This window comes from Rhea pennata, chromosome 6 (genome assembly GCF_028389875.1).
Source record: "Rhea pennata isolate bPtePen1 chromosome 6, bPtePen1.pri, whole genome shotgun sequence".
In the NCBI taxonomy this organism is placed as follows: Eukaryota; Metazoa; Chordata; class Aves; order Rheiformes; family Rheidae; genus Rhea; species Rhea pennata.
In genome coordinates this window covers 25,880,174-25,903,459 of record NC_084668.1, presented here as the reverse complement: position 1 = coordinate 25,903,459, position 23,286 = coordinate 25,880,174, and the positions used below count along the sequence as shown (strand labels likewise).

The following is a 23,286-nucleotide window of genomic DNA, read 5'->3' as shown; positions in this document are numbered from 1 at the left end:
AAGAGCAAGTCATGGCTTTTTGTGTCCTGATCTAGCTGTGTGGGAGGTGGAGGAGATGGAATAAGAGAAAAATAGGACAGGAAAATTCAAAAAAATGTGGAGTTTTAATATAAAAGAGTGAAACAGATCTCCCACCTGATAATGCTAAGCTACCTTATGATCTCAAATATTTCTAAAAAATATCTAGCTGGAAGAGGTAAGGAGTAAGAAGGGACAGCTGGACCTAGACAGCTCCTGATGGCTGAGATGCTGTCAGGATTAGCCTCTCAACACAGCTATCTTGAGCAGAACATCTGAAAATATTTAATGGAATCTATTTTCCTCTTTTTCTAGTTGGACCTACAATGGACTTAAGTGCATTTAAAGATGGACTGGAAGTTTTTGTCCCAGAGCCAATCAAGATTCGTGTTCCTATCACTGGCTACCCTGTGCCAACTGCCACGTGGTCTTTTGGTGACCAAGTCTTAGAAAAGGGTGATCGTGTAACAATGAAGACCACTGCAGCCTTTGCAGAGCTTGTAATTACTCCAAGTGAACGTCCAGACAAGGGAATTTACACCTTAAAATTAGAAAATCCTGTGTCATCTGTTTCAGGAGAAATTAGTGTTAATGTCATTGGTAAGTGGACATGTTGATATTCTACCACTACTCTTTCGTATTTGACTTGCTAAAATCTAATTGGCAAATTAATAATGACAAATAACACAACTTTCAGTAAAACAGGTATATTAAACAATAATTTGCCATTTAAGGAAGAGTGTCTAAGTAGAATAAGTCTTTCAGTAGACCAATGAAACAAGAGATCATCTGACAAACCCTGATTATGAAATAATTAGTACAATTTGTGTGATTTTTAGATCGCCCAAGTGCACCAAGGGAACTTAAAGTTTTAGACGTAATCAGGAATACAGTGCAGTTGTCATGGGAACCTCCAGAAGATGATGGTGGTAGTCCAGTGACTGGCTATTTAATTGAAAAACGTGAAGTAAGCCGGAAAACATGGACCAAAGTAAGTTCATTCTTTCACATTTCAGTTCCTATTTCCTATACAGTTTCTATACATGCTACTATATTTTGTGTAGTATTTTGGTCAACTGCTGTTAGGGAACAAACTTTAAATAAATACCTTGGAGTCTTCCTTCTCCTTAGGTTATGGATCATGTTGTTGACCAAGAGTTCACTGTACCTGACCTCATACAAGGCAAAGAATATTTATTTAGAGTTTCTGCATGCAACAAATGTGGTCCAGGAGAACCCGCATATATTGATGAACCTGTAAATATGTCAGCACCAGCAAGTGAGTGATCTTTTCAGATTGTCTTATCTTGCTGGTTTTCTTTAAGATAACATGGACAAAATATCTTAGATTGGTTTCTGAGGTCTTATATATATTTAATTTTTAACAGCGGTGCCTGATCCACCAGAGAATGTTAAATGGAGAAATCCAACATCAAAAGGAATCTTCTTAACATGGGAGCCCCCCAAGTATGATGGTGGTGCCCGCATCAAGGGCTATTTGGTAGAAAAATGCCTGCGTGGCACAGACAAGTGGGAGACATGTGGCGAGCCTGTTGCTGAAACGAAGTAAGTGAATTAAAATCAGATGATGCATCATTTTAACTAAACATACCATTCTTACCACTTTAAATATTTGGATTTTTTTTAACTAACAGAATGGAAGTAACAAAACTCAGCGAAGGAGAATGGTATGCATATCGTGTGAAGGCTTTGAACAGAATAGGAGCTAGTAAACCAAGCAAGCCAACAGATGATATTCAGGCCATTGACGCAAAAGGTGATTATATTAATCACTGAATTACAATAGCTGCTTTATTTTTACCAGTCTTTGAAATGCTGTTTCTATAACAATATTTTAATTTTCTCCTGAATCAGAGGCCCCAGAAATTTTCTTAGATGTGAAGCTGCTTGCTGGACTTACTGTGAAAGCTGGAACTAAAATTGAGCTGCCAGCTAAAGTAACTGGAAAGCCTGAACCCCGGATTACTTGGACCAAGGCTGATAAAATTCTGAGACCTGACAATAGAATCACCATTGAAACCAAACCTAATCATTCTACAGTCACTATTATAGATAGCAAGAGAAGCGACAGTGGAACCTATATTATAGAAGCTGTTAATTCCAGTGGACGTGCTACTGCTGTTGTTGAAGTTAATGTTCTCGGTATGCATGCAGTTTCCTTTGTTTAAAGAAATCATCAGTTAGTACTGAGGTATGGAAGCAGAAAAGATTAACATTTATATCTTCTTCCCTATAGATAAACCTGGTCCACCAGCTGCATTTGATGTATCAGAAATTACAAATGAATCCTGCCTTCTGACATGGAATCCTCCCCGAGATGATGGGGGTTCTAAAATTACCAACTACGTCCTTGAGAAAAGAGCTACAGACAGTGAAATATGGCATAAGCTGTCGTCAACTGTTAAGGATACAAAATTCAGAGCTACCAATTTAACTCCTCATAAAGAATATGTGTTCCGAGTCAGTGCCGAGAACATGTATGGTATTGGGGAGCCAGCACAGTGTAGCCCCATCATTGCTAAATACTCATTTGGTTAGTGCATTAAATTAATGTTAAATTATGTCAATATATTAAAAGAAAAAATACATATGTGTGATGATATATATTTTTTTTTAATTTATTAATTTTTACAGATCCCCCAGGCCCTCCAACAGGTCTCAAGCCTATGGAGGTCACTAAAGATTCAGTGACCCTAACATGGAATGAACCAGATGAAGATGGTGGCAGCCCCATCACTGGCTACTGGGTTGAAAGATATGATCCTGAGCAGGATAAATGGATAAAATGCAATAAAATGCCAGTGAAAGATACAACATTCAAGTAAGACTATAATCAGTTTAATCTGAAGCCAGTAACAGAGATGCAGAAATGTAACAATAACCTTTTAAACAAGTTCTACTCTGTTCTTGTTCTTTTTTGCTTGCTTCCATAAATTTAGCTAATATCTGGTGACATATTCTTTCTCTGATAATTAGTTTTAAATAAGAATGTCTTTATAGAGTACTGAATCATCTCTTCTTTTTTTAAAAATCATTATACTTAACAATTTCTATGCTTTGTATTCAGTTGCTCCCTGTGATTGCTCATAAGACATTCTAAAAGAGTATAAGCATCTGACGCACCTACTTGCCAAAAAAAATGTCTTTTTTTTTTCTCCTGATACTTGTATTGAATAACAATCATTGGACTTGCAAAAATGTATGATGGCTCTGAAAACATTGATGTCCATGTGACAGCATACCATTTTACTGTTGACAATATATGCCTATTTTGAATGCTCACATTTTCATATAACATCATTAGCACTACCTTAGGTATTTTCAGGCTTTCTAAGTAAATTATGCTACAAAGAGTAGAGGGAATAATGTTTTAAACATGAGTGAATTAGTAGATTTGGTTTAATCAAATTTACTTTTGATTGCAGAGTTAAAGGTCTTACAAACAAGAAGAAATACAAGTTCCGTGTCTTGGCAGAGAATCTAGCAGGACCTGGAAAGCCAAGCAAGGAAACAGAGCCAATCTTAGTGAAAGATCCTATTGGTAAAATAATCACATTTTTTTTCATGGATTAATTTAACACAAAATCAAATTATTTCTTTGTTTTCAATGATCTAATTATTATCTGACTTCTGTCTAGATCCACCATGGCCCCCTGGAAAGCCGACTGTGAAAGATGTTGGCAAGACATCATTATTCCTGAACTGGACAAAGCCAGAACATGATGGAGGGGCAAAGATTGAATCTTATGTCATTGAATTATTAAAGACTGGAACAGACGAGTGGGTGAGAGTGGCTGAAGGAGTTCCCACAACTGAACATTTTCTCAAAGGGCTTATGGAGAAACAAGAGTATTCATTCCGTGTAAGAGCTGTGAACAAGGCTGGGGAGAGTGAGCCCAGTGAACCCAGTGACCCTGTGCTGTGCAAGGAGAGGCTTTGTGAGTACTGTTTCATGATGTGCTCCTACTGCAAATTCACTATCTCTTATCTTTAGAAATAAAAAGCTCTATACCTACCTACTTCCGTAGTCACCAGGTAAACTCTTGTAGGCTTATGAAATATTGGAGTGTACTATGTTAGCTATGAAAATAGAAAGTTTTAACAGTTTTCGTATTGTATAATTCCCTGTATTCTAGGTATCTCTGAGGAGGAATAGACTAACCTGTTTTTCCTTCTTTCGCTATTTTACAGATCCTCCTTCACCACCTCGATGGCTTGAGGTTATTAATATTACGAAAAACACAGCAGATCTTAAATGGACAGTACCAGAGAAAGATGGGGGTTCCCCAATTACCAACTACATTGTCGAAAAGAGAGATGTAAGACGAAAAGGCTGGCAGACAGTTGACACCACTGTGAAAGACACCAAGTACACAGTGAGCCCGCTGACTGAAGGCTCTTTGTATGTGTTCCGTGTGGCTGCCGAAAATGCCATTGGACAGAGCGACTACTGTGAAATTGAAGATTCAGTGCTTGCTAAAGATACTTTCAGTAAGTTCCAGATTTGCTTATTGAGTGATCAGCAGCAACCACTCAATGGGTCCTTTTCTTCTAATTTGAATACGTTTTTTTCTTTAGCAACCCCTGGCCCTCCGTATGCTCTTACAATAGTTGAAGTGACAAAAGGTCATGTTGACTTGAAATGGGAACCCCCTAAGAATGATGGTGGCAGACCAATTCAAAGGTAAGATCATTAGAGGTTTGTATAATGTTTCCTCTAGATGATTTTTTTTCATAAATGAAAACAAGACGTTTCTCTCAAAATATTTAAAATTTAAATGAACATATTTTAAATGGCTAATGGGATGTAAAACAGAAACCATACAGCCACAATATTAAGATTTTGATTACAAAAAAATGTAATTTCTGTAAATATAAATTATAATCTGCATGGACAATGGATGTGTGTAACCATTCTCTAAATGTCATCTAAAACGGTGACATTAAATTATGTTGTACACAAAGCCCAACTGGCTTCAATGCAGACAAGGCCTCCGGCTCCTTCAGAGCTGCAGTCACTTGGCCCCATTTACCAAATAATACTGTATGTTTTCCTTCTACCTAAGTTTCTCATTCAAACTACGTAAAATCAACTATGACAGAGCCTCGTTTCTTTTATGTTACTCTCTTCTTCATTATGGTTGTCAAATAGACCATTTTCTTCTCTTCCGTTTCTTTTAAGTTCTCCTTTTCTGTGTTTTTTCAAGTATCTCTCCTCCAAAATTTACCCTAAATCTCGTCTGTCTCCTTGAATCCAAGCTAGATTTTTCCTTTTTATGTTTTCACTCTTCCTCTCCTTCCCCAACACAGTAAGCTTGCCCTAAACAAACTGAAAACTACAGAGATCTGTCTGAAGCAACACCCTAAACCACTTAATTTGCATTGCTTTCCAGTAGCCTATTATAGGTGGGATTTTGATGGCTAAAGACCTCCCAGATGACAACAAATCCGCAAACACGCTTGGTAGTCTTTACTACTGAGATCCAAACCAGCAAAGATACAGAGATAGCTTAGATGCTCTTTTCTTCACCTCTGTAGCTCTCCAAAACTTGAGAACAAGCAGAAGTTCAGGAACAGGCTCTCAAAATTGGGTCTGTCAATAATAACAGCCCCATCACATCCAAGAATTATCAGAACAATGTGGCTGATATGTGAGGATAAGGTCACTGAGTTTGTCACCCGTCTGTCTCTATTTTTACATTGGCTATGTTATTCAAATCTCTTTTGGCCTATTTTATTGAGCATGAAATCAGAAGAGTTCATATTTCAAGTGCCTGATTGTATTTTCCCCTATTTATCAGATATGTTATTGAAAAGAAAGAAAAACTAGCCACCCGCTGGGTAAAAGCTGGCAAAACAGCTGGTCCAGACTGCAATTTCAGAGTGACTGATGTCATTGAAGGCACAGATGTGCAGTTCCAGGTTCGTGCAGAAAACGAAGCTGGCTGTGGTCATCCGAGTGAACCAACTGACCTCATTCATATTGAAGATCCAACAAGTACGTAGTAGTATAACATGCAGCATGTTAATTATGGAAGCAGTGTGCTGTGTAGCACAGATACTCTGGAGGAAAAAATAACACAATCCTATTCCATTTTTGCAGGCCCTCCTTCACCTCCTCAGGATTTACATGTCACAGATGCAGGTCGAAAGCACATTTGTATTGCATGGAAACCGCCCGAGAAGAATGGTGGAAGCCCTATTATTGGGTACAATGTTGAGATGTGTGAAGCAGGAACAGAAAAGTGGATGCGCATCAATTCTCGTCCAATAAAAGATCTAAAATGCAAAGTGGAAGAAGGTGTTGTTCCAGACAAGGAGTATGTGCTGAGGGTTAGAGCTGTCAATGCTGTTGGAGCTAGTGAGCCATCAGATATCTCAGAAAAAGTAGTTGCCAAAGACCCAGACTGTAAGTATAGGTTTACTTTTTTCAGATTTGCGTAACTGATGATGAAGAAAGACTTCAGGTGTTTGGCAACTTTCTAATAATATTATGCTTACTTTCATAGGTAATCCAACTATTGATCTCAAGACACGTGACATTGTTGTTGTTAAAGGACAGAAATTAAGTATCCCGGTACCCTTCAGAGCTGTTCCATCCCCAACAATAACATGGCACAAAGATGGCAAAGAGCTGAAAGCTGGTGACAGAACAACGATGAAGAGTGACTACACCTCTGCATTGCTCGAAGTCATAGACAGTGTCCATGCTGATGCTGGTGTTTACACTATCACATTGGAGAACAAGCTGGCATCAACAACTGGCTCTGTCAATGTCAAAGTCATAGGTAACTAGACTTCTTCCATTTTGGAAGGGATAATTATCTCCATCTGAGCCCCTCCAATTGACAGAAAAAAGGAATAGAAACATTCTTTTTCTGAAGTGCAGAGAAATCACTTCAGCTCAAATACCACGTAGATTGCCATAAATGCATTTACTATTACAAAATCCAAACTAATAACCACTTTGCCCCACATGGGCCTAGCTGGTACGTGGCTACTCAAACCCCAAATCTTATGGATAGTAAAGTATATAAATAAAGTATAAAGTATATAAATAGTCCTACAAGAATTCTTAACATTTTTCACCTTGAAGAACACAAACTTGTATATATACTGTGTAACTAACATTTGTGATTTTGGTCTGCTTCCTACAAAGTAGAAAAATGCTCTCTAACATCATATTTGTACGAGTTTCCCATCTATTTTGGTTCTTGTTGCATTTATAAATTTACTTATCATTATTTAAAACAGGTCCACCTGGACAGTGTAAAGACATTAAGGCAAGTGATGTAACTAAGAATTCATGCAAGGTAACCTGGGAACCTCCAGAGTTTGATGGTGGTACTCCTATTCTGCATTACGTTCTGGAACGCAGAGAAGCTGGTCGTAGAACGTATATTCCAGTCATGTCTGGTGAAAACAAGCTTTCTTGGCAAGTCAAAGATCTTATTCCAAACTGTGAATATTACTTCCGTGTTAAAGCTGTTAATAAGATTGGAGGAGGTGAATATCTTGAACTAAGAAACCCAATCATTGCAGAAGATCCAAAACGTAAGTTTTTATTAGTAAAAGATCTAGCAGATTGATTTTTAAATGCATGCTCCATAGTTTCATCTCTCATATGATCTCTTCTTTGCTGCTATTCTGCAGAACCTCCAGATCCTCCTGTTGACCTTGAGGTCCATAATCCAACATCAAAATCAGTAACACTTACATGGAAACCACCCCTGTTTGATGGTGGAAGCAAGATTATGGGCTACATAATAGAAAAGCTTGCTAAGGGCAAGGATAAGTGGGAGAGGTGCAATGACTATCTGGTACCTCTATTAACATACCCAGTGAAAGATCTTGAGGAAGGAAAGGAATACCAGTTCCGCGTTCGTGCTGAGAATGCTGCCGGCATCAGCGAGCCTTCTCGTATTACTCCTTTTGTGAAAGCTGTGGATCCTATTGGTATGATTTGCTTATTTGTGTGCTTGTTGTAATTGCCATACAGCCTCAAACATGTGGGAAGACTGTACTCTCCATTTTCATTCTATATTACTATAGATGCTCCAAAAGTCTTCCTTGCTGCAAACCTTCAGTCTGGCCTAGAGGTAAAGCGAGGTGATGAGATCGTACTTGAGGCCCATATTTCTGGGTCGCCTTATCCATCTATCACTTGGCTGAGGAATGATGAAATTATCAGACCAGAAGAAATCAGAAAGAGAGTAACAAAGTATACTAGGAAGAAGAAGGGTGAAGCTGAAGAAGAGGAACCTTTTCAGCTTTCACTACAAGAACGTATGAGTATCGACAATCACAAAGAAGGAGAGTCTATATTATCAATTCGTGACTCCATCAGAGCTGACCATGGTACATTTACAATTAAAGTGGAAAATGATCATGGTGTTGCAAAGGCCTCCTGTGAAGTCAATGTGTTAGGTACGTAGTGAATGTCCTCATAAACACTTTCTTGTTCAGAGCATTGCATGAGAACTGCGCAAGAAGGTACCACTGCTCATCATTTTTGCTTACTTTATAAACAGATACACCTGGGCCTCCAATCAACTTTGTTTTTGAAGATATGAGGAAAAATTCTGTCATTTGCAAGTGGGAGCCTCCCCTTGATGATGGTGGAAGTGAAATCTTGAACTATGTACTGGAAAAGAAAGACAACACAAAAGCTGAAATGGGCTGGGTCACTGTCAGTTCAACACTCAGACATTGCAAATTCCATGTGACAAAACTGATTGAAGGAAAAGAATACCTCTTCCGTGTATTTGCGGAAAATAGAATTGGGGCAGGGCCACCATGTGTTTCAAAACCAATGACAGCAAAAGATCCTTTCTGTAAGTATTGTGTTAATTTTGAAACACAGTCCTTTTAGAAAATGACTCTAAAATTAGACAGGCTTTCAAAACACTCAGCTTTGTCTATCTGAATGTTTCCTAAAAGAAGCTTGAGCAATGTATTTATTATCTATTGCATATTTTATACCATTGAGACAAAGGAAATTATTAAAAGGCGTTCACATTTTAATAGTACAGAAATAACTGTCACTGAAATAATTTTGCACTTGAAAAAGTAGCTTCTAAATCCTAATGTTCTGTGTTCGATAAACTGGTATTCTTCCCAGAAGGGAAACCACATCAAGTTTAACTGATTACTAATTACTGTTAGTAGACAAGGTTACTAAGAAAGAGATTAGGTGAATTTAAGAATGACTTAAATTCAGTCATTTCTCATATCTTTGTTCTCCCTTAGCTTGCTAGGTTAAAATAGATGAAATTAAATTTCACCACTGAATAAGACAGTATTGATGGCAAAATTACCTTTTTTTTTTTTTTTTTTTTTTTTTCCCAGCTCCACCAGATCCACCTAATAAGCCTGAGGTGGAAGATGTTACCAGCAACAGTATGTTGGTTAAATGGAATGAACCAAAAGACAACGGCAGCCCTATCATAGGATATTGGATTGAAAAACGTGAAATTAATAGCACTCATTGGGCTCGGGTCAACAGGAACCTTGTGAATGCTCTACAGATGAAAGTTGAAGGACTTTTGGAAGGGTTAACCTATATATTTAGAGTATGTGCTGAAAATGCAGCTGGCCCTGGTAAATTTAGTCCACCATCAGATCCAAAAACTGCACAGGACCCAATAAGTAAGTACCTTAACAGAAGTTAGTAGCAGAGAGATGACACAATAGGATTAATAGCCTTTAACACTGATTTACATTTTTTTTTTTTTAGTGCCACCTGGTCCACCCATTCCAAGGGTTACTGATACAAGCTCAACTTCTATTGAGTTAGAATGGGAACCTCCTATGTATAATGGTGGTGGAGATATAACTGGTTACCATGTATACAAACAACTGCTGGGGGTAAAAGAATGGTCACGTTGCACAGAGAAACCTATCAAGGTTCGACAGTACACTGTTAAAGAAATCAGAGAAGGTGCAGACTATAAACTCCGAGTTACTGCACTTAATGCAGCTGGAGAAGGACCACCTGGTGAAACAGAACCCGTAACAGTTGCAGAACCTCAAGGTACTGTAATTGCACCATTTTCAAGAAATTTCAAGAAATGTCCAGCAAGGTATACCTGAACTAATGAACTATTTTGCTTTCTTCTGCAGAGCCTCCCACTGTTGAGCTGGATGTTTCTGTCAAAGCAGGCATTCAGATCATGGCTGGGCAAACTCTTAAAATTCCTGCTACCGTGACTGGGCGTCCTACTCCCACCATTACATGGATTGTGGAGGAGGGTGAATTAGATAAAGATCGAGTTGTTATTGAAAATGTTGGCACAAAATCTGAGCTAACCATTAAGAACGCATTACGAAAAGACCATGGAAGATATGTAATTACTGCTACCAATAGCAGTGGTTCCAAATCTGCAGGAACTAGAGTAGAAGTATTTGGTAAGAAATAGATTCTCTGACATCAATTGAAGTTTATTTTGGTGAAATGAAATTTGAAGTTTATCATACTGGTTTGATTTTGTTTTCACAGATGTTCCTGGGCCAGTTCTTGACCTAAAGCCAGTGGTCACAAACAGAAAAATGTGTTTGCTTAACTGGTCTGATCCTGAAGATGATGGAGGCAGTGATATCATAGGCTTCATTGTTGAACGGAAAGATGCCAAAATGCATACATGGAGACTAGCTATAGACACAGAAAGATCTAAATGTGATATTACGGGTCTAGTCGAGGGGCAAGAATATAAATTCCGTGTCAGTGCCAAGAATAAGTTTGGTACCGGTCCACCTGTTGAAATAGGACCCATTCTTGCAGTTGATCCATTAGGTAAAATAACTATCTTTATGATTTTTTTAATTATTTAAACCTATATAGATATAAGGTAGTAGTTATTCCAATAATGCTGCATGGATTGCTTTCAGTGTAATTGTAGTGCATTTATTTTCCTAATGCCTACTCTGTATCTGCCTTTAAGAGATTCGTTACTTAAGTCAGAGCTCTAAAACAGTTCTGTAAAACTGCTATGGCTTTTTATGTAAAAAAAAATACTATTGCCTACTGAAATATTACTTGCCTTTTTATCTGCATACAAGAGAAACTTTTTACTAGCCATAACCATACTCAAATATTTTGCATACAAAAGATGTGACTTTAAAAAGCCAGAGCTAGTGGAGCTACTGTATTCATATAATTAAAATTTGTCTAATATATATATTTTTTCCATTATGATTTATCTGTGTTAATAGGTCCTCCAACAGCACCTGAGAGGTTCATGTACACAGAGAGGACAAAGTCAACCATTACACTTGACTGGAAGCCTCCACGTAGTGACGGTGGTAGTCCTGTGTTAGGATACATTGTCGAGAAGAGGAGACATGATTCAAAAGACTATGAAAGAGTTAACAAAAAGCTCTGCCCAACCACATCTCTTCTTGTTGAAAATCTTGATGAGCTTCACATGTATGAATTCCGTGTCAAAGCTGTTAATGCAATTGGAGAAAGTGAACCATCACTGCCCCTCAATGTAGTTATACAAGATGATGAAGGTATATCTGCTGTAAAGAAATCCATACAAACATCTCTGAAAGATTATAAGGAAAATTTTCTGTTTCCTCTCCATCTTCATGCTGTCAATTCTTTTTCTGTTTTTCAGTACCTCCAACTGTCACATTGCGCCTGGCTGTGAGAGGGGATACTATCAAAGTAAAGGCAGGAGAACCAGTTAATATTCCTGCTGACGTGACAGGTCTGCCAATGCCAAAGATTGAATGGGATAAGAATGAAGCTTTAATTGACCAAACATCCAGTGCACTTAAGATAACCAAGGAAGAACTGTCCAGAAGTGAGGCTAAAACTGAACTAATCCTGCCTGCAGCAGTGAGGGATGATAAAGGCACTTACACTGTGAGAGCTTCCAATCGTCTTGGCGTCGCATTTCGCAATGTGCACGTTGAAGTGTATGGTAAGGATGCAACATTTTAATAAAATGACAGTTATTAAAATACTTTTGCTGTTTTCTTAACATAATTCTGTATTATATTGCTTTCATACAGACCGTCCTTCTCCACCAAGAAACCTTACTGTTTCTGATATTAAAGCTGAATCATGCTATTTGACATGGGATGCTCCTCTTGATAATGGTGGTAGTGAAATTACCCATTACATCATTGAGAAACGCGATGCTAGTAGGAAGAAATCTGAGTGGGAAGAAGTCTCCAAAAGTGTTGTTGAGAGAAGATTTGGGGTAATTTATAAAATATCATTATTATATATTTCAGAATGCATAAAAAATAACACTAGTACACATGCAATGAAAACAGCTACTTGCATAGCTCTCTGAGCTAGTGCTCTGTTCTGAGTCCAGAATTACTGGATGCATGTTGCCCACACATGTGTGTGTATTTTCCTCACCTGCCAAAAGAAAATAAATTATTTTTTCTTGCCACTTAAACTCATCTGAATTTAGATTCCTTTTCCATTTCCCAGAATTATTTATAGCTTTGCTAACTGCAAAGAGAAACATAATGCCATTTTTATTAATGTTTGGTTCTATGCACACAAAATGAGAGTGTCTCTAGGACATTACATACAGCTGTGTAGTTGCATACAGATAGGTAGGTCAATGAGATTTCGAAACAGAGAATTTAATGCCAAAAAACTTCATTAACTTCAAGTAAGTGTATTCTGAAAGTAGCCAAATCATGACTGAAATCTTATTTTTCAGGTATGGAATCTTGCAACAAATGAAAAATACCAATTTAGAGTCCGGGCTGTAAACAAATACGGAATAAGTGATGAATGCCTTTCAGAAAAAGTCCTTATTAAGGATCCCTATGGCCTTCCTGGGCCTCCTGGAAAGCCAAAAGTTTTAGATCGTACTAGATCATCAATGCTGGTGACTTGGGAGCCTCCTCTGCACAACGGCGGAGCCCCTATCACTGGCTACTGGCTAGAGAAGAGAGAAGTGGGAGGTGTCTACTGGTCACGTGTTAACAGGGCGCCAGTAACAAAACCATCAGTAAAAGGTCTAGAGTTTAATGTGCTTCGTTTGGCTGAAGGTGTGGAATACCAGTTTAGAGTTATGGCTGAAAATATTGCTGGAATTGGCCCTCCCAGTGAACCATCAGATCCTACCTTAGCAGCAGATCCCATATGTAAGTATATAGCTTCTATGACTTCTTTTAAGGACTATATTAAATTATGCTACACTAGAACCACGATGTACTATCACAATTCATAATGAATTTAGTGCAACTAATCCAAAGCTTTACGTTTGCATTAAGCCAAAAAAATGTTGTTGATGCCAAGTGGTTTCTTGATCTGCTGTTTTTTCACTATTTTTAAGATAATTAGCCTTAATTTAAATTTTATTACCCTCTTTTATGTAAACTGTGATTGCCCCAACAGAAGCGTTGCTGAATGAAGTTATTTAAGTTCAAAATCTGATTTTTAAAGTATTATTTTTCTTTATTGTTAAAATATTAGCGTTCAATCTTTATGCATTCTATCTTAAGTATTCCTATGTAATATATGTAAAGTATGTAATTACTATGCAGGTTCTTAAATATATTTAGACTATGTTTGTATGATTAGCATTATATACTCTAGGCACAATAGAAAAAATTAAAATACTTGCATTCTTGTAGAAGCTATTCAGAAAAATACAGACGCTAACTCTCAGGTAATTTTTGCTTGCTTTTGTGCTACAAGTTGTTCCGGATCCACCATCTTGCCCAGAAGTCAAAGACAAAACTAAATCAACTGTAGCTCTTGCATGGAAGCCTCCACAAAAGGATGGTGGCAGTCCAATAAAAGGATATATTGTTGAAATGCAAGAAGAAGGTAGTGCTGACTGGAAGAAGGTGAATGAAGGAGACAAACTGTTCCCTACGTGTGAATGTGTTGTTCCCAATTTGAAAGAACTCAGAAAATACCGATTTAGAGTGAAAGCTGTAAATGCTGCTGGAGAGTCAGAACCAAGTCCTGCAACATCCGAAATACCTGTCCAAGATATTCTAGGTAAGAGTTCTTGGAATTAATTTAGGTATTCTTATTGAATGCCACCTGCTACTGTGACTCTTCACACAGGATGTCAATCAGGTCCGAGTCAAAAACAATGAAATAATTATGCAAAAATGTAACAAATGATTGATACGTATTTTGGAAAGTGGCATGACCATGACTGATGAGCACCTACAGTCATACTGACCAAATACTGTGTGTTTTATGAAGAAATGACAGCAACAGATTCACTTTATTTATACACTTCCCAGCCTCTCTTCCGAAGCATTCAATCTGTTCTCATATAAACATGCAGTATGTATGCTCGGCTGGGGGGTTTAGCCCAGTACTGGCAGAAATTTGTTTTCAACAGTCTAAAAATTTATACATTAAAATATTTTTGCAGAGGAACCAGAAATCTTCCTTGATATTGGAGCACAGGATTTTCTCTCTTGTCGTGCTGGCACAACAATTAAAATCCCAGCTGTTATCAAGGGTCGTCCAGTTCCAAAAACATTTTGGGAGTATGAAGGAAAAGCAAAGACAACAGCAAAGGTTAATAGAAGAAAAAACTTTTTTACTTTTCTGTATCTATTTCTAGCTATTTAAGTCTATCCCCTTTATATTTACTTCATTTCCCTTTATTTATAGGAGGGAGGTCATACTGTACCTGAAGAAGCTCAGGTAAAGAAAATAATTTTTATATTGTGACAATTTCCATACGTAACTACTTAAAGATGATCTGTAACTTCTCTATCTTTCTATAATGCACAGGTGGAAGCAACTGATACACGTTCACTGATTACCATCCCCGAGTGCAACAGAAGTCATTCTGGACGATACAGTATTACAGCAAAGAACAAAGCCGGACAAAAAACTGTTCATGTTAGAGTCAATGTCCTTGGTATGACTTACACATATTGAAGTGTTCAAATAAGAGTTTTTATTCTTATTTTTCTATATATTTATGTAAAATTGTTTCTGTTGTACTTTTGCCTTAACAGATGTCCCAGGTCCACCAAAAGACCTAAAAGTAAGTGATATCACAAGAGGAAGTTGCAAACTTTCTTGGAAAATGCCAGATGATGATGGTGGAGATAGAATCAGAGGCTATGTTATAGAAAAAAGAACAATTGATGGGAAAGCCTGGACAAAAGTCAATGCAAACTGTGGAAGCACTTCCTTCGTTGTATCTGATCTAATATCTGGCCAAGAGTATTTCTTCCGGGTACGTGCAGAAAACCGTTTTGGTGTTGGCCCTCCTGCAGAAACTATCCAACGGACCACAGCCAGGGATCCAATCCGTAAGTAAAATGAAACTGACTTGATCCCTTCAAAATCAGACAGTGCTGTACAATGGATTTATTCACATTTCTGTTTCCTTTATAAAGATCCTCCTGATCCACCTATTAAGCTAAAGATCGGCCTTGTGACCAAGAACACAGTAAGCTTAACATGGAAACCACCAAAGAATGATGGAGGAGCTCCTGTTACACATTATAATGTTGAATGTCTCCGCTGGGATCGTACTGGAGAGGTGAAAGAGACTTGGAAACAATGCAACAGACGCGACGTGGAGGAAACAAAGTTTACGGTTGAGGATCTTGTAGAAGGTGGAGAGTATGAATTCAGGGTCAAAGCTGTAAATATAGCTGGTCCTAGCAGGCCATCAGCTACTGTTGGCCCACTTGTTGTCAAAGACCAGACGTGTAAGTACTGATTCATACTAGTGAATACAAATTCCAGTCTACAACTATGAAGCATTTTTTATGTTAAATTTTTTCAATATTTCACTGTAGGTCCACCATCTATTGAACTCACAGAATTTATGGAGGTTGAAGAACGAACAGATGTTAACATTGTGGCCAAGATAAAGGGTGTACCATTCCCCACATTAACATGGCTGAAAGCTTCTCCAAAGAAACCAGATGACAAAACACCAGTGCTGTATGATCAACACGTCAACAAACTCATCAGTGAAGATACTTGCACTTTATTGATTCAGCAGTCTCGCAGAAGTGATACAGGCTTGTACACTATAACTGCAGTAAACAATCTGGGAACTGCTTCCAAGGAGATGAGACTAAATGTTCTGGGTAGATATCAAGAACTTTTATATGTTACATATGTATATTACATTCATGTTTTACTTTATTTTAATTGCATTTGAAATAATTCTTTGCAAAAAAATATCTTTTAGGTCGTCCCGGACCTCCAGTGGGACCTATTAAATTTGAATCCATTTTGGCTGATAAGATGACAATATCATGGCTTCCTCCGTTAGATGATGGTGGTTCTAAGATTACAAACTATGTTATTGAGAAAAAAGAAGCAAATAGAAGGACATGGGTACCCGTTACTAATGAACCTAAGGAATGTATCTTCACTATTCCCAAGCTGATGGAAGGCCATGAATATGTGTTCCGCATTATGGCACAAAATAAATATGGTATTGGAGAACCTTTAGACAGTGAACCAGAAACTGCAAGAAATCTTTTCAGTAAGTAGGACTGTGGTTTCAGATGACTTAAATTGTTTTCATATTCTGGTACATTTAACATTTAACATCTGTTAAATACCACTACTGCTTTTCTCTCTTCACTTCAGTACATTTTCTAGAATACCTTGAAGAATTTTAGCATTGTTAGTTCTCTAAAGCACTCAGAGTGCTTAAAATATTTTTTCTCTCCTTGTTATAAATTAAAATACAATTTCCATTTTTTATGGTTAGAATGTATAGATAGAAATTAATTTGATAAGATTTGACTCATTCCGTTACATCTGAGACACTATTGACCTTATAGTTCTGGAAGAGACAATTTGCTGTCTTCAATTTTGGAAGAAGATGAGGGAATTAAAGAAATTAGATTTTTTTTATGTAGAGTAAGTCTGACAAGAAAAAATCTTCCCTAAAACATGGAAGGTTAGTCTGGCCACTGAAAAAAGGTACTGATTCAGGAAAGCAAGAAAAATTAATTCTTGACAATCATTGCTTACGGGGCAGGTATTTTATGTTGCACAATATACATACCAGAGGAGGAATGGCAAGGTGAAAGAGGGAGGAAGTCTCATGCAGATGGCTGATCACCTTATCGAACTGCATAGTCTGCATAGTCCTGTTTTGTATGCTAGCTGCCTCCACCTTCTTTTGGCATTTTTACAAACTGTGTGTAATTTTTTTCCCCTAGCTGTTCCTGGGCCATGTGACAAGCCAACAGTTAGCAGTATAACACGTGACTCCATGACCGTAAACTGGGAAGAACCAGAGTATGACGGTGGCTCCCCTGTAACTGGTTACTGGTTGGAGCGCAAAGAAACTACTGGGAAGAGATGGACCAGGGTTAACCGTGATCCTATCAAACCTATGACACTAGGTGTTTCATACAAAGTTACTGGTCTTATTGAAGGCTCTGAATACCAGTTCCGTGTATCAGCTATTAACGCAGCTGGTGTTGGTCCACCAAGCATGCCATCTGATCCAGCAATTGCCAGAGATCCTATTGGTAAATACCTTAGGTTCCTATTTTTGAATTTGAAAATGTTCTAAGGAAAACACAGAATATATGTAATACTGTAATGATGTGACAATATTTTGCAGCCCCACCTGGCCCGCCTATTCCAAAAGTGACTGATTGGACAAAGTCTTCTGTAGACTTGGAGTGGGCTCCACCACTAAAGGATGGTGGTTCTAGGATCACTGGCTACATCGTTGAGTATAAAGAGGAAGGAAAGGAAGAATGGGAAAGGGTAGGTGGAATACTATAATAGAATCTGCATATCTTCTCGCTGTGTCTCTATCTAAAGAAATTCCATCAGATTTATTTTCCACAAATTTTCATTATACAGGGTATTTTCTATACATTAATATTTTTGCACAATACTTATCTTTTTATATTTAAAATATAAGACCAAATTTAAAAGTAAGTAATTGAGTACCAAGTTAACACTGCAGTTTCCTAAGTTTAAAAATTTTTAATTCCGTACTTAAAGATGTGACGAAGCATATAGGCAATCAGTGATAAAAGAACAGAAGGCAGGAACAAGTTAGATCTGGCATAAAAGTAAGGAGTCCCACTGCTATGAGGCTGTGCCAATTATTTGCAACTAATACATCCCTACATTTCCCTACTTTTTCAGTAATGCATTACTGAAAATTTAACTGATGAATGCCTTGTCTATTTGTGTATCTCTACAAACACTTGGTGCATTCTAGGTAATACCTAAATCTGTTGCACAATTTCCAGGTAAACGGGTTGCATACAGGGGGTCTGGAAAAGACCAAACAACTCATTTTTATCCCCACTCTCATTTATATGAATTTATTTGTCCAGTAACACACGCCATTCTTCCTGAGACGTCAGACTACTGTAGCCTCTTTACCTGCTATAATTATCAGAAAAAGGTGAATTTTTAGAAGAGTAGCTTATATGTCCCTATCCTGTATTTCTTTACACAGTCCCTGAACAATTCTATGTGAACTAGATCCTTTATGCTTAAGAGCATTGTGTGCTAGCAAATGTCCAATAGTATCTGATCTAAGATTTGTTCCAAACATCAAAAAGAAATTGAGGATACCTTGATGTTGCCTGATGTTATAATATCTTTTTCCAGGTGAAAGACAAAGAAATTAGAGGAACCAAGTTTGTTGTGGCAGGATTAAAAGAAGGCTGTTTCTACAAATTTAGAGTTAGAGCAGTGAATGCTGCTGGCATAGGAGAGCCTGGAGAAGTTAAAGACATTATTGAAATGAAGGACAGACTTGGTATTTATTATTTATATTTACATTTTTATTATTTCTAAGTCAAATTGGAAAAAAGAATGAAATTCATTGTAATATTTTGTCTATCTCTCATAGTGGCTCCTGATATTAATTTGGATGCAAGTGTCAGGGACAGAATTGTTGTTCATGCTGGAGGAGTAATTCGGATCATAGCATATGTCTCAGGAAAACCAACTCCAACAGTCACTTGGAGCAGGGATGACAGAGCTTTACCAGAAGAAGCTAAAATTGAAGAAACAGCTATCAGTTCTTCTTTGGTCATCAAGAATTGCAAACGGAGCCACCAGGGTGTATACACTCTTCTTGCTAAAAATGCAGGTGGAGAACGGAAGAAGAATATTATTGTTGATGTGCTAGGTAAATAGTAACTTCAGTGCTTGTGAACAAGTAGAGTTTTATAACATTCAGCATGTACACTTAAGTATTTCATTTCTTCACTGCTTTTAGATGTGCCAGGCCCTGTTGGTATGCCATTCCTTACTGAGAACCTAACCAACGACTCTTGCAAACTGACATGGTTTACTCCAGAAGATGATGGTGGTTCTCCTATTACCAACTATATAATTGAAAAACGTGAATCTGACCATAGAGCTTGGACTCCAGTAACCTACACGGTTACAAGACAGAATGCCACTGTTCAGGGACTCACTGAAGGAAAAGCCTACTTTTTCCGAATCGCAGCTGAGAATATAATTGGCATGGGTCCATTCACAGAGACACCAAAAGAGCTTGTCATTAGAGATCCAATAAGTAAGTATATTTGGGGGGTTGGACTATTGTCACATGAGATGAATCTGTATAAAAATGCACTTACTCTATTTTTGTGTTTTTTTCACAGCTGTTCCTGACCGTCCAGAAGACCTGGAGGTAAAAGCAGTTACCAAGAATTCTGTTACATTGACTTGGAACCCTCCAAAATACAATGGAGGCTCGGATATCACCATGTACGTTTTAGAAAGCCGTCTCATTGGAAAAGAGAAGTTCCACAGAGTCACAAAGGAGAAAATGCTTGATAGGAAATACACTATAGAAGGCTTGAAAGAGGGTGACACCTATGAGTATCGTGTGAGTGCTTGTAACATTGTGGGGCAAGGCAAGCCATCGTTTTGCACAAAACCAATCACATGCAAGGATGAAATTGGTATGTATCTTTTTCAAATTTGTTTTGAAAATAGAGACATATTTAGTGATTTCTTACTTTTTCTTACTACTATTGCTAACCTTTTGGGGCATTGTGCTTTTTAATTTGATCTTTCAGCTCCTCCAACACTTGACCTTGACTTTAGAGACAAGCTTATTGTTCGGGTTGGTGAAGCTTTCAGCCTGACTGGACGTTATTCAGGCAAGCCTGCACCAAAGGTTACTTGGCTAAAGGATGATATTGTTGTGAAAGAAGATGGCCGTATAAAGATCAAGACAACTCCTACAACTCTTTGCTTGGGGATATTGAAATCTGTCCGTGAAGACTCAGGCAAATACTGTGTTACTGTAGAGAATAGCACAGGATCAAGAAAAGGATTTTGTCAAGTTAATGTTGTTGGTAGGTTTTACTGATTGATTTGATTTGTCTTTATTTTTTAATAGAGATTAGAATTCATTGAATTATATAAAATGTAAAAATTAAAATGTATTCTTTATAACAATATTTTGATTTACTGCCCTTTTTGTCATGCTGAAATACTATTTATTAATTTTGAATACTTAGTTAACTTGCGGCTTTGCTAATTCACCACGAATAATTTAATGTTTTCACATTCAGAGAATGTCAACACAGTGTATAAAATGTTAACCACCAGACATGTTATAAGCATTAATTAATAAATCCAGTTCCTCAAACAAGTTCTAAAGAGGAATAGATGTCTTGATTCCTTATATAAAATGATGAGGCCATGTTTCTAATTGCATGATATATTTACTATATTGACACTGTTTAATCTATGTCATTATTTGAAGCTCATATAAAAGCATGAATTTGTTTCATTTTTTCTTTAATAGATCGCCCATCACCCCCAGTAGGCCCTGTTATATTTGACGAAGTTCATAAAGATCATATGGTAGTTTCCTGGAAGCCTCCATTAGATGATGGAGGCAGTGAAATTACAAATTACATTATTGAGAAGAAGGATGCACACCGGGACCTGTGGATGCCAGTTACATCTGCTACAGTTAAGACAACGTGCAAAATTCCTAAGCTGCTTGAAGGAAAAGAATATCAAGTTCGAATTTATGCTGAAAATCTTTATGGCATAAGTGATCCTCTCATCTCTGATGAGATGAAAGCCAAGGACCGTTTCAGTATGTCATTCCTTTACTATTTTACCTTGATACTTTCATCTTTACTCTATCTGTTATCGTTATAAACTCATAATTTATTTTTCAGGTGTTCCTGATGCACCTGAGCAACCAATCATTAAGGATGTTACCAAAGACTCTGCTGTGGTGGTTTGGAACAAACCGTATGATGGAGGCAAGCCAATAACAACCTATATTGTAGAAAAGAAGGAAACAATGGCAACTAGATGGGTCAGAGTCACCAAAGATCCAATTTTCCCCAGTACTCAGTTCAAAGTACCTGACCTCCTTGAAGGCTGTGAATATGAATTCCGAGTTTCAGCAGAAAACGAAATTGGTGTTGGTGATCCTAGTCCACCATCAAAGCCAATTTTTGCCAGAGATCCAATTGGTAAAGTACTAAATTTTCTCATTTGAATTTTAATATACTCTTCATATCAGTTACAAATCAACTTTAATAGTTTCCTTTTTTTTCATTTTTTTTAAATAGCAAAGCCAAGTCCACCTATTAATCCAGAAGCAGTAGATAAAACAAAAAATTCGGTTGATTTGTCTTGGCAACCACCACGCCATGATGGTAATAGCAAAATAATTGGCTACCTTGTTGAGTATCAGAAAGTTGGAGATGAAGACTGGAAAAAGGCTAATCTAACAGCAGATTCTTGTCCTGAAACAAAATATAAAGTCACTGGACTTACTGGGGGTTTGACCTATAAGTTCAGAGTCAAGGCAGTCAATGCAGCAGGTGAATCAGAACCAGCCTATGTTCCTGATCCAGTAGAAGTAAAGGACAGACTTGGTGAGTATAATAAAATCATATAAGTTTACTTAAGAGAAGATTTTTTTCCTTGTTTTCTAAAGACTCATAATTTTCATTCCAGAACCTCCTGAGCTGATACTTGATGCTAATATGGCCCGAGAACAACATGTAAAAGCTGGAGATACCCTGAGACTTAGTGCTGTGATTAAAGGTGTTCCATTCCCAAAAGTTTCTTGGAAGAAAGAAGATCATGAGGTCTCACCCAAAGCTGATATTGAGGTTACAGGAGTTGGCAGTAAGCTTGAAATTCGTAACACTGTCCATGAAGATGGTGGAATTTACTCCTTGACTGTTGAAAATCCAGCTGGTTCAAAGACTGTTTCAGTAAAAGTTGTTGTCTTAGGTAATCTTTTTGGTGTTCCTTCTATACTGCATGTTTCTAATTATTTAATTAAAGATTAAGGGGGAAAAAAAAAGGAATGCCTGGAAAATATTAATAAACTAAGCTATAAGAAATCACAAAATACACAGTTTATGTAGAGAAAGGACTAAAAATTATAAGAAATACATTAATTCTCTTGAAAATTGATCAAACTTTTAGAATATGCTTTTGTTATCAAATACATAATAGATTTTTTTTACAATATTAGATAAGCCTGGTCCACCCAGAAATCTGCAGATCAGTGAAGTTAGAAGTGATTCTTGCTACCTCACTTGGAAGGAGCCAGAAGATGATGGTGGTTCTGTCATTACCAACTACGTGGTGGAAAGAAAAGATGTAGCTTCTGCACAGTGGGTACCTGTCTCAGCATCCTCTAAGAAACGCAGTCACATGGCTAAATATCTGATGGAAGGCACTCAGTATCTCTTCCGAGTAGCAGCTGAGAATCAGTTTGGTAGAGGTCCATATGTGGAAACTCTCAAGCCAATTAAAGCTATTGATCCACTGCGTAAGTTCAGTTATATGATTTGTTTGGTCGATCTTGTTGGTACACGTGTGTTCATGGTATTCTGATACCATAGACTGGCCATCTTAGTAACCACTTTGTTTTTATATTTTAAAAGATCCTCCAGGGCCACCAAAGAATCTGCATCATGTAGATGTTGACAAGACTGAAGTTTCCCTTGTTTGGAATCGACCAGATCGTGATGGTGGTGCTGAGATAACTGGGTATTTGGTGGAATATCAAGAAGATGGTGCAGAGGAGTGGACTAAGTTCCAGACAGTCCCCATGTTAGACTGCGTTGTTACAGGCCTACAAAAAGGAAAGATCTACAAATTCCGTGTGAAAGCACAAAATATTGTTGGTCTTAGTCTTCCAGATACAACTATACCAATAGAATGTCAAGAAAAACTAGGTAACTTTTAGTTTCTCATATTGTTTCACTGATTCTTTCTCTCTTTCTTTAAGTAATCCCCTTGAAAACCATACGGTAATTTCTATCTAT

The 23,286-nt window shown here is 37.5% G+C and overlaps 1 protein-coding gene across 9 annotated transcripts in view; it reads left to right on the top strand.

Moving 5' to 3' along the window:
• Window positions 1-23,286, top strand: part of TTN (titin) — a 242,512-nt gene that overhangs the window by 159,584 nt on the left and 59,642 nt on the right. For all 9 annotated transcript variants that reach the window (XM_062578197.1, XM_062578204.1, XM_062578203.1 and 6 more), the window contains 48 exons: window positions 334-618; window positions 858-1,009; window positions 1,150-1,297; window positions 1,407-1,584; window positions 1,674-1,795; window positions 1,894-2,181; window positions 2,276-2,572; window positions 2,674-2,860; window positions 3,465-3,580; window positions 3,678-3,977; window positions 4,231-4,530; window positions 4,618-4,723; window positions 5,841-6,037; window positions 6,143-6,448; window positions 6,549-6,827; window positions 7,294-7,593; window positions 7,693-7,995; window positions 8,092-8,466; window positions 8,571-8,873; window positions 9,388-9,687; window positions 9,776-10,072; window positions 10,162-10,446; window positions 10,538-10,831; window positions 11,251-11,550; window positions 11,658-11,966; window positions 12,058-12,248; window positions 12,729-13,158; window positions 13,715-14,023; window positions 14,412-14,560; window positions 14,657-14,689; window positions 14,780-14,909; window positions 15,010-15,309; window positions 15,397-15,714; window positions 15,805-16,101; window positions 16,206-16,505; window positions 17,194-17,508; window positions 17,604-17,752; window positions 18,617-18,767; window positions 18,861-19,142; window positions 19,233-19,535; window positions 19,624-19,926; window positions 20,044-20,325; window positions 20,781-21,080; window positions 21,166-21,468; window positions 21,568-21,876; window positions 21,959-22,240; window positions 22,488-22,787; window positions 22,903-23,196. In XM_062578197.1, coding sequence (XP_062434181.1) covers window positions 334-618; window positions 858-1,009; window positions 1,150-1,297; window positions 1,407-1,584; window positions 1,674-1,795; window positions 1,894-2,181; window positions 2,276-2,572; window positions 2,674-2,860; window positions 3,465-3,580; window positions 3,678-3,977; window positions 4,231-4,530; window positions 4,618-4,723; window positions 5,841-6,037; window positions 6,143-6,448; window positions 6,549-6,827; window positions 7,294-7,593; window positions 7,693-7,995; window positions 8,092-8,466; window positions 8,571-8,873; window positions 9,388-9,687; window positions 9,776-10,072; window positions 10,162-10,446; window positions 10,538-10,831; window positions 11,251-11,550; window positions 11,658-11,966; window positions 12,058-12,248; window positions 12,729-13,158; window positions 13,715-14,023; window positions 14,412-14,560; window positions 14,657-14,689; window positions 14,780-14,909; window positions 15,010-15,309; window positions 15,397-15,714; window positions 15,805-16,101; window positions 16,206-16,505; window positions 17,194-17,508; window positions 17,604-17,752; window positions 18,617-18,767; window positions 18,861-19,142; window positions 19,233-19,535; window positions 19,624-19,926; window positions 20,044-20,325; window positions 20,781-21,080; window positions 21,166-21,468; window positions 21,568-21,876; window positions 21,959-22,240; window positions 22,488-22,787; window positions 22,903-23,196 — 12,357 coding nt within the window. The remainder of the gene's footprint in view (window positions 1-333; window positions 619-857; window positions 1,010-1,149; window positions 1,298-1,406; window positions 1,585-1,673; window positions 1,796-1,893; window positions 2,182-2,275; window positions 2,573-2,673; window positions 2,861-3,464; window positions 3,581-3,677; window positions 3,978-4,230; window positions 4,531-4,617; window positions 4,724-5,840; window positions 6,038-6,142; window positions 6,449-6,548; window positions 6,828-7,293; window positions 7,594-7,692; window positions 7,996-8,091; window positions 8,467-8,570; window positions 8,874-9,387; window positions 9,688-9,775; window positions 10,073-10,161; window positions 10,447-10,537; window positions 10,832-11,250; window positions 11,551-11,657; window positions 11,967-12,057; window positions 12,249-12,728; window positions 13,159-13,714; window positions 14,024-14,411; window positions 14,561-14,656; window positions 14,690-14,779; window positions 14,910-15,009; window positions 15,310-15,396; window positions 15,715-15,804; window positions 16,102-16,205; window positions 16,506-17,193; window positions 17,509-17,603; window positions 17,753-18,616; window positions 18,768-18,860; window positions 19,143-19,232; window positions 19,536-19,623; window positions 19,927-20,043; window positions 20,326-20,780; window positions 21,081-21,165; window positions 21,469-21,567; window positions 21,877-21,958; window positions 22,241-22,487; window positions 22,788-22,902; window positions 23,197-23,286) is intronic.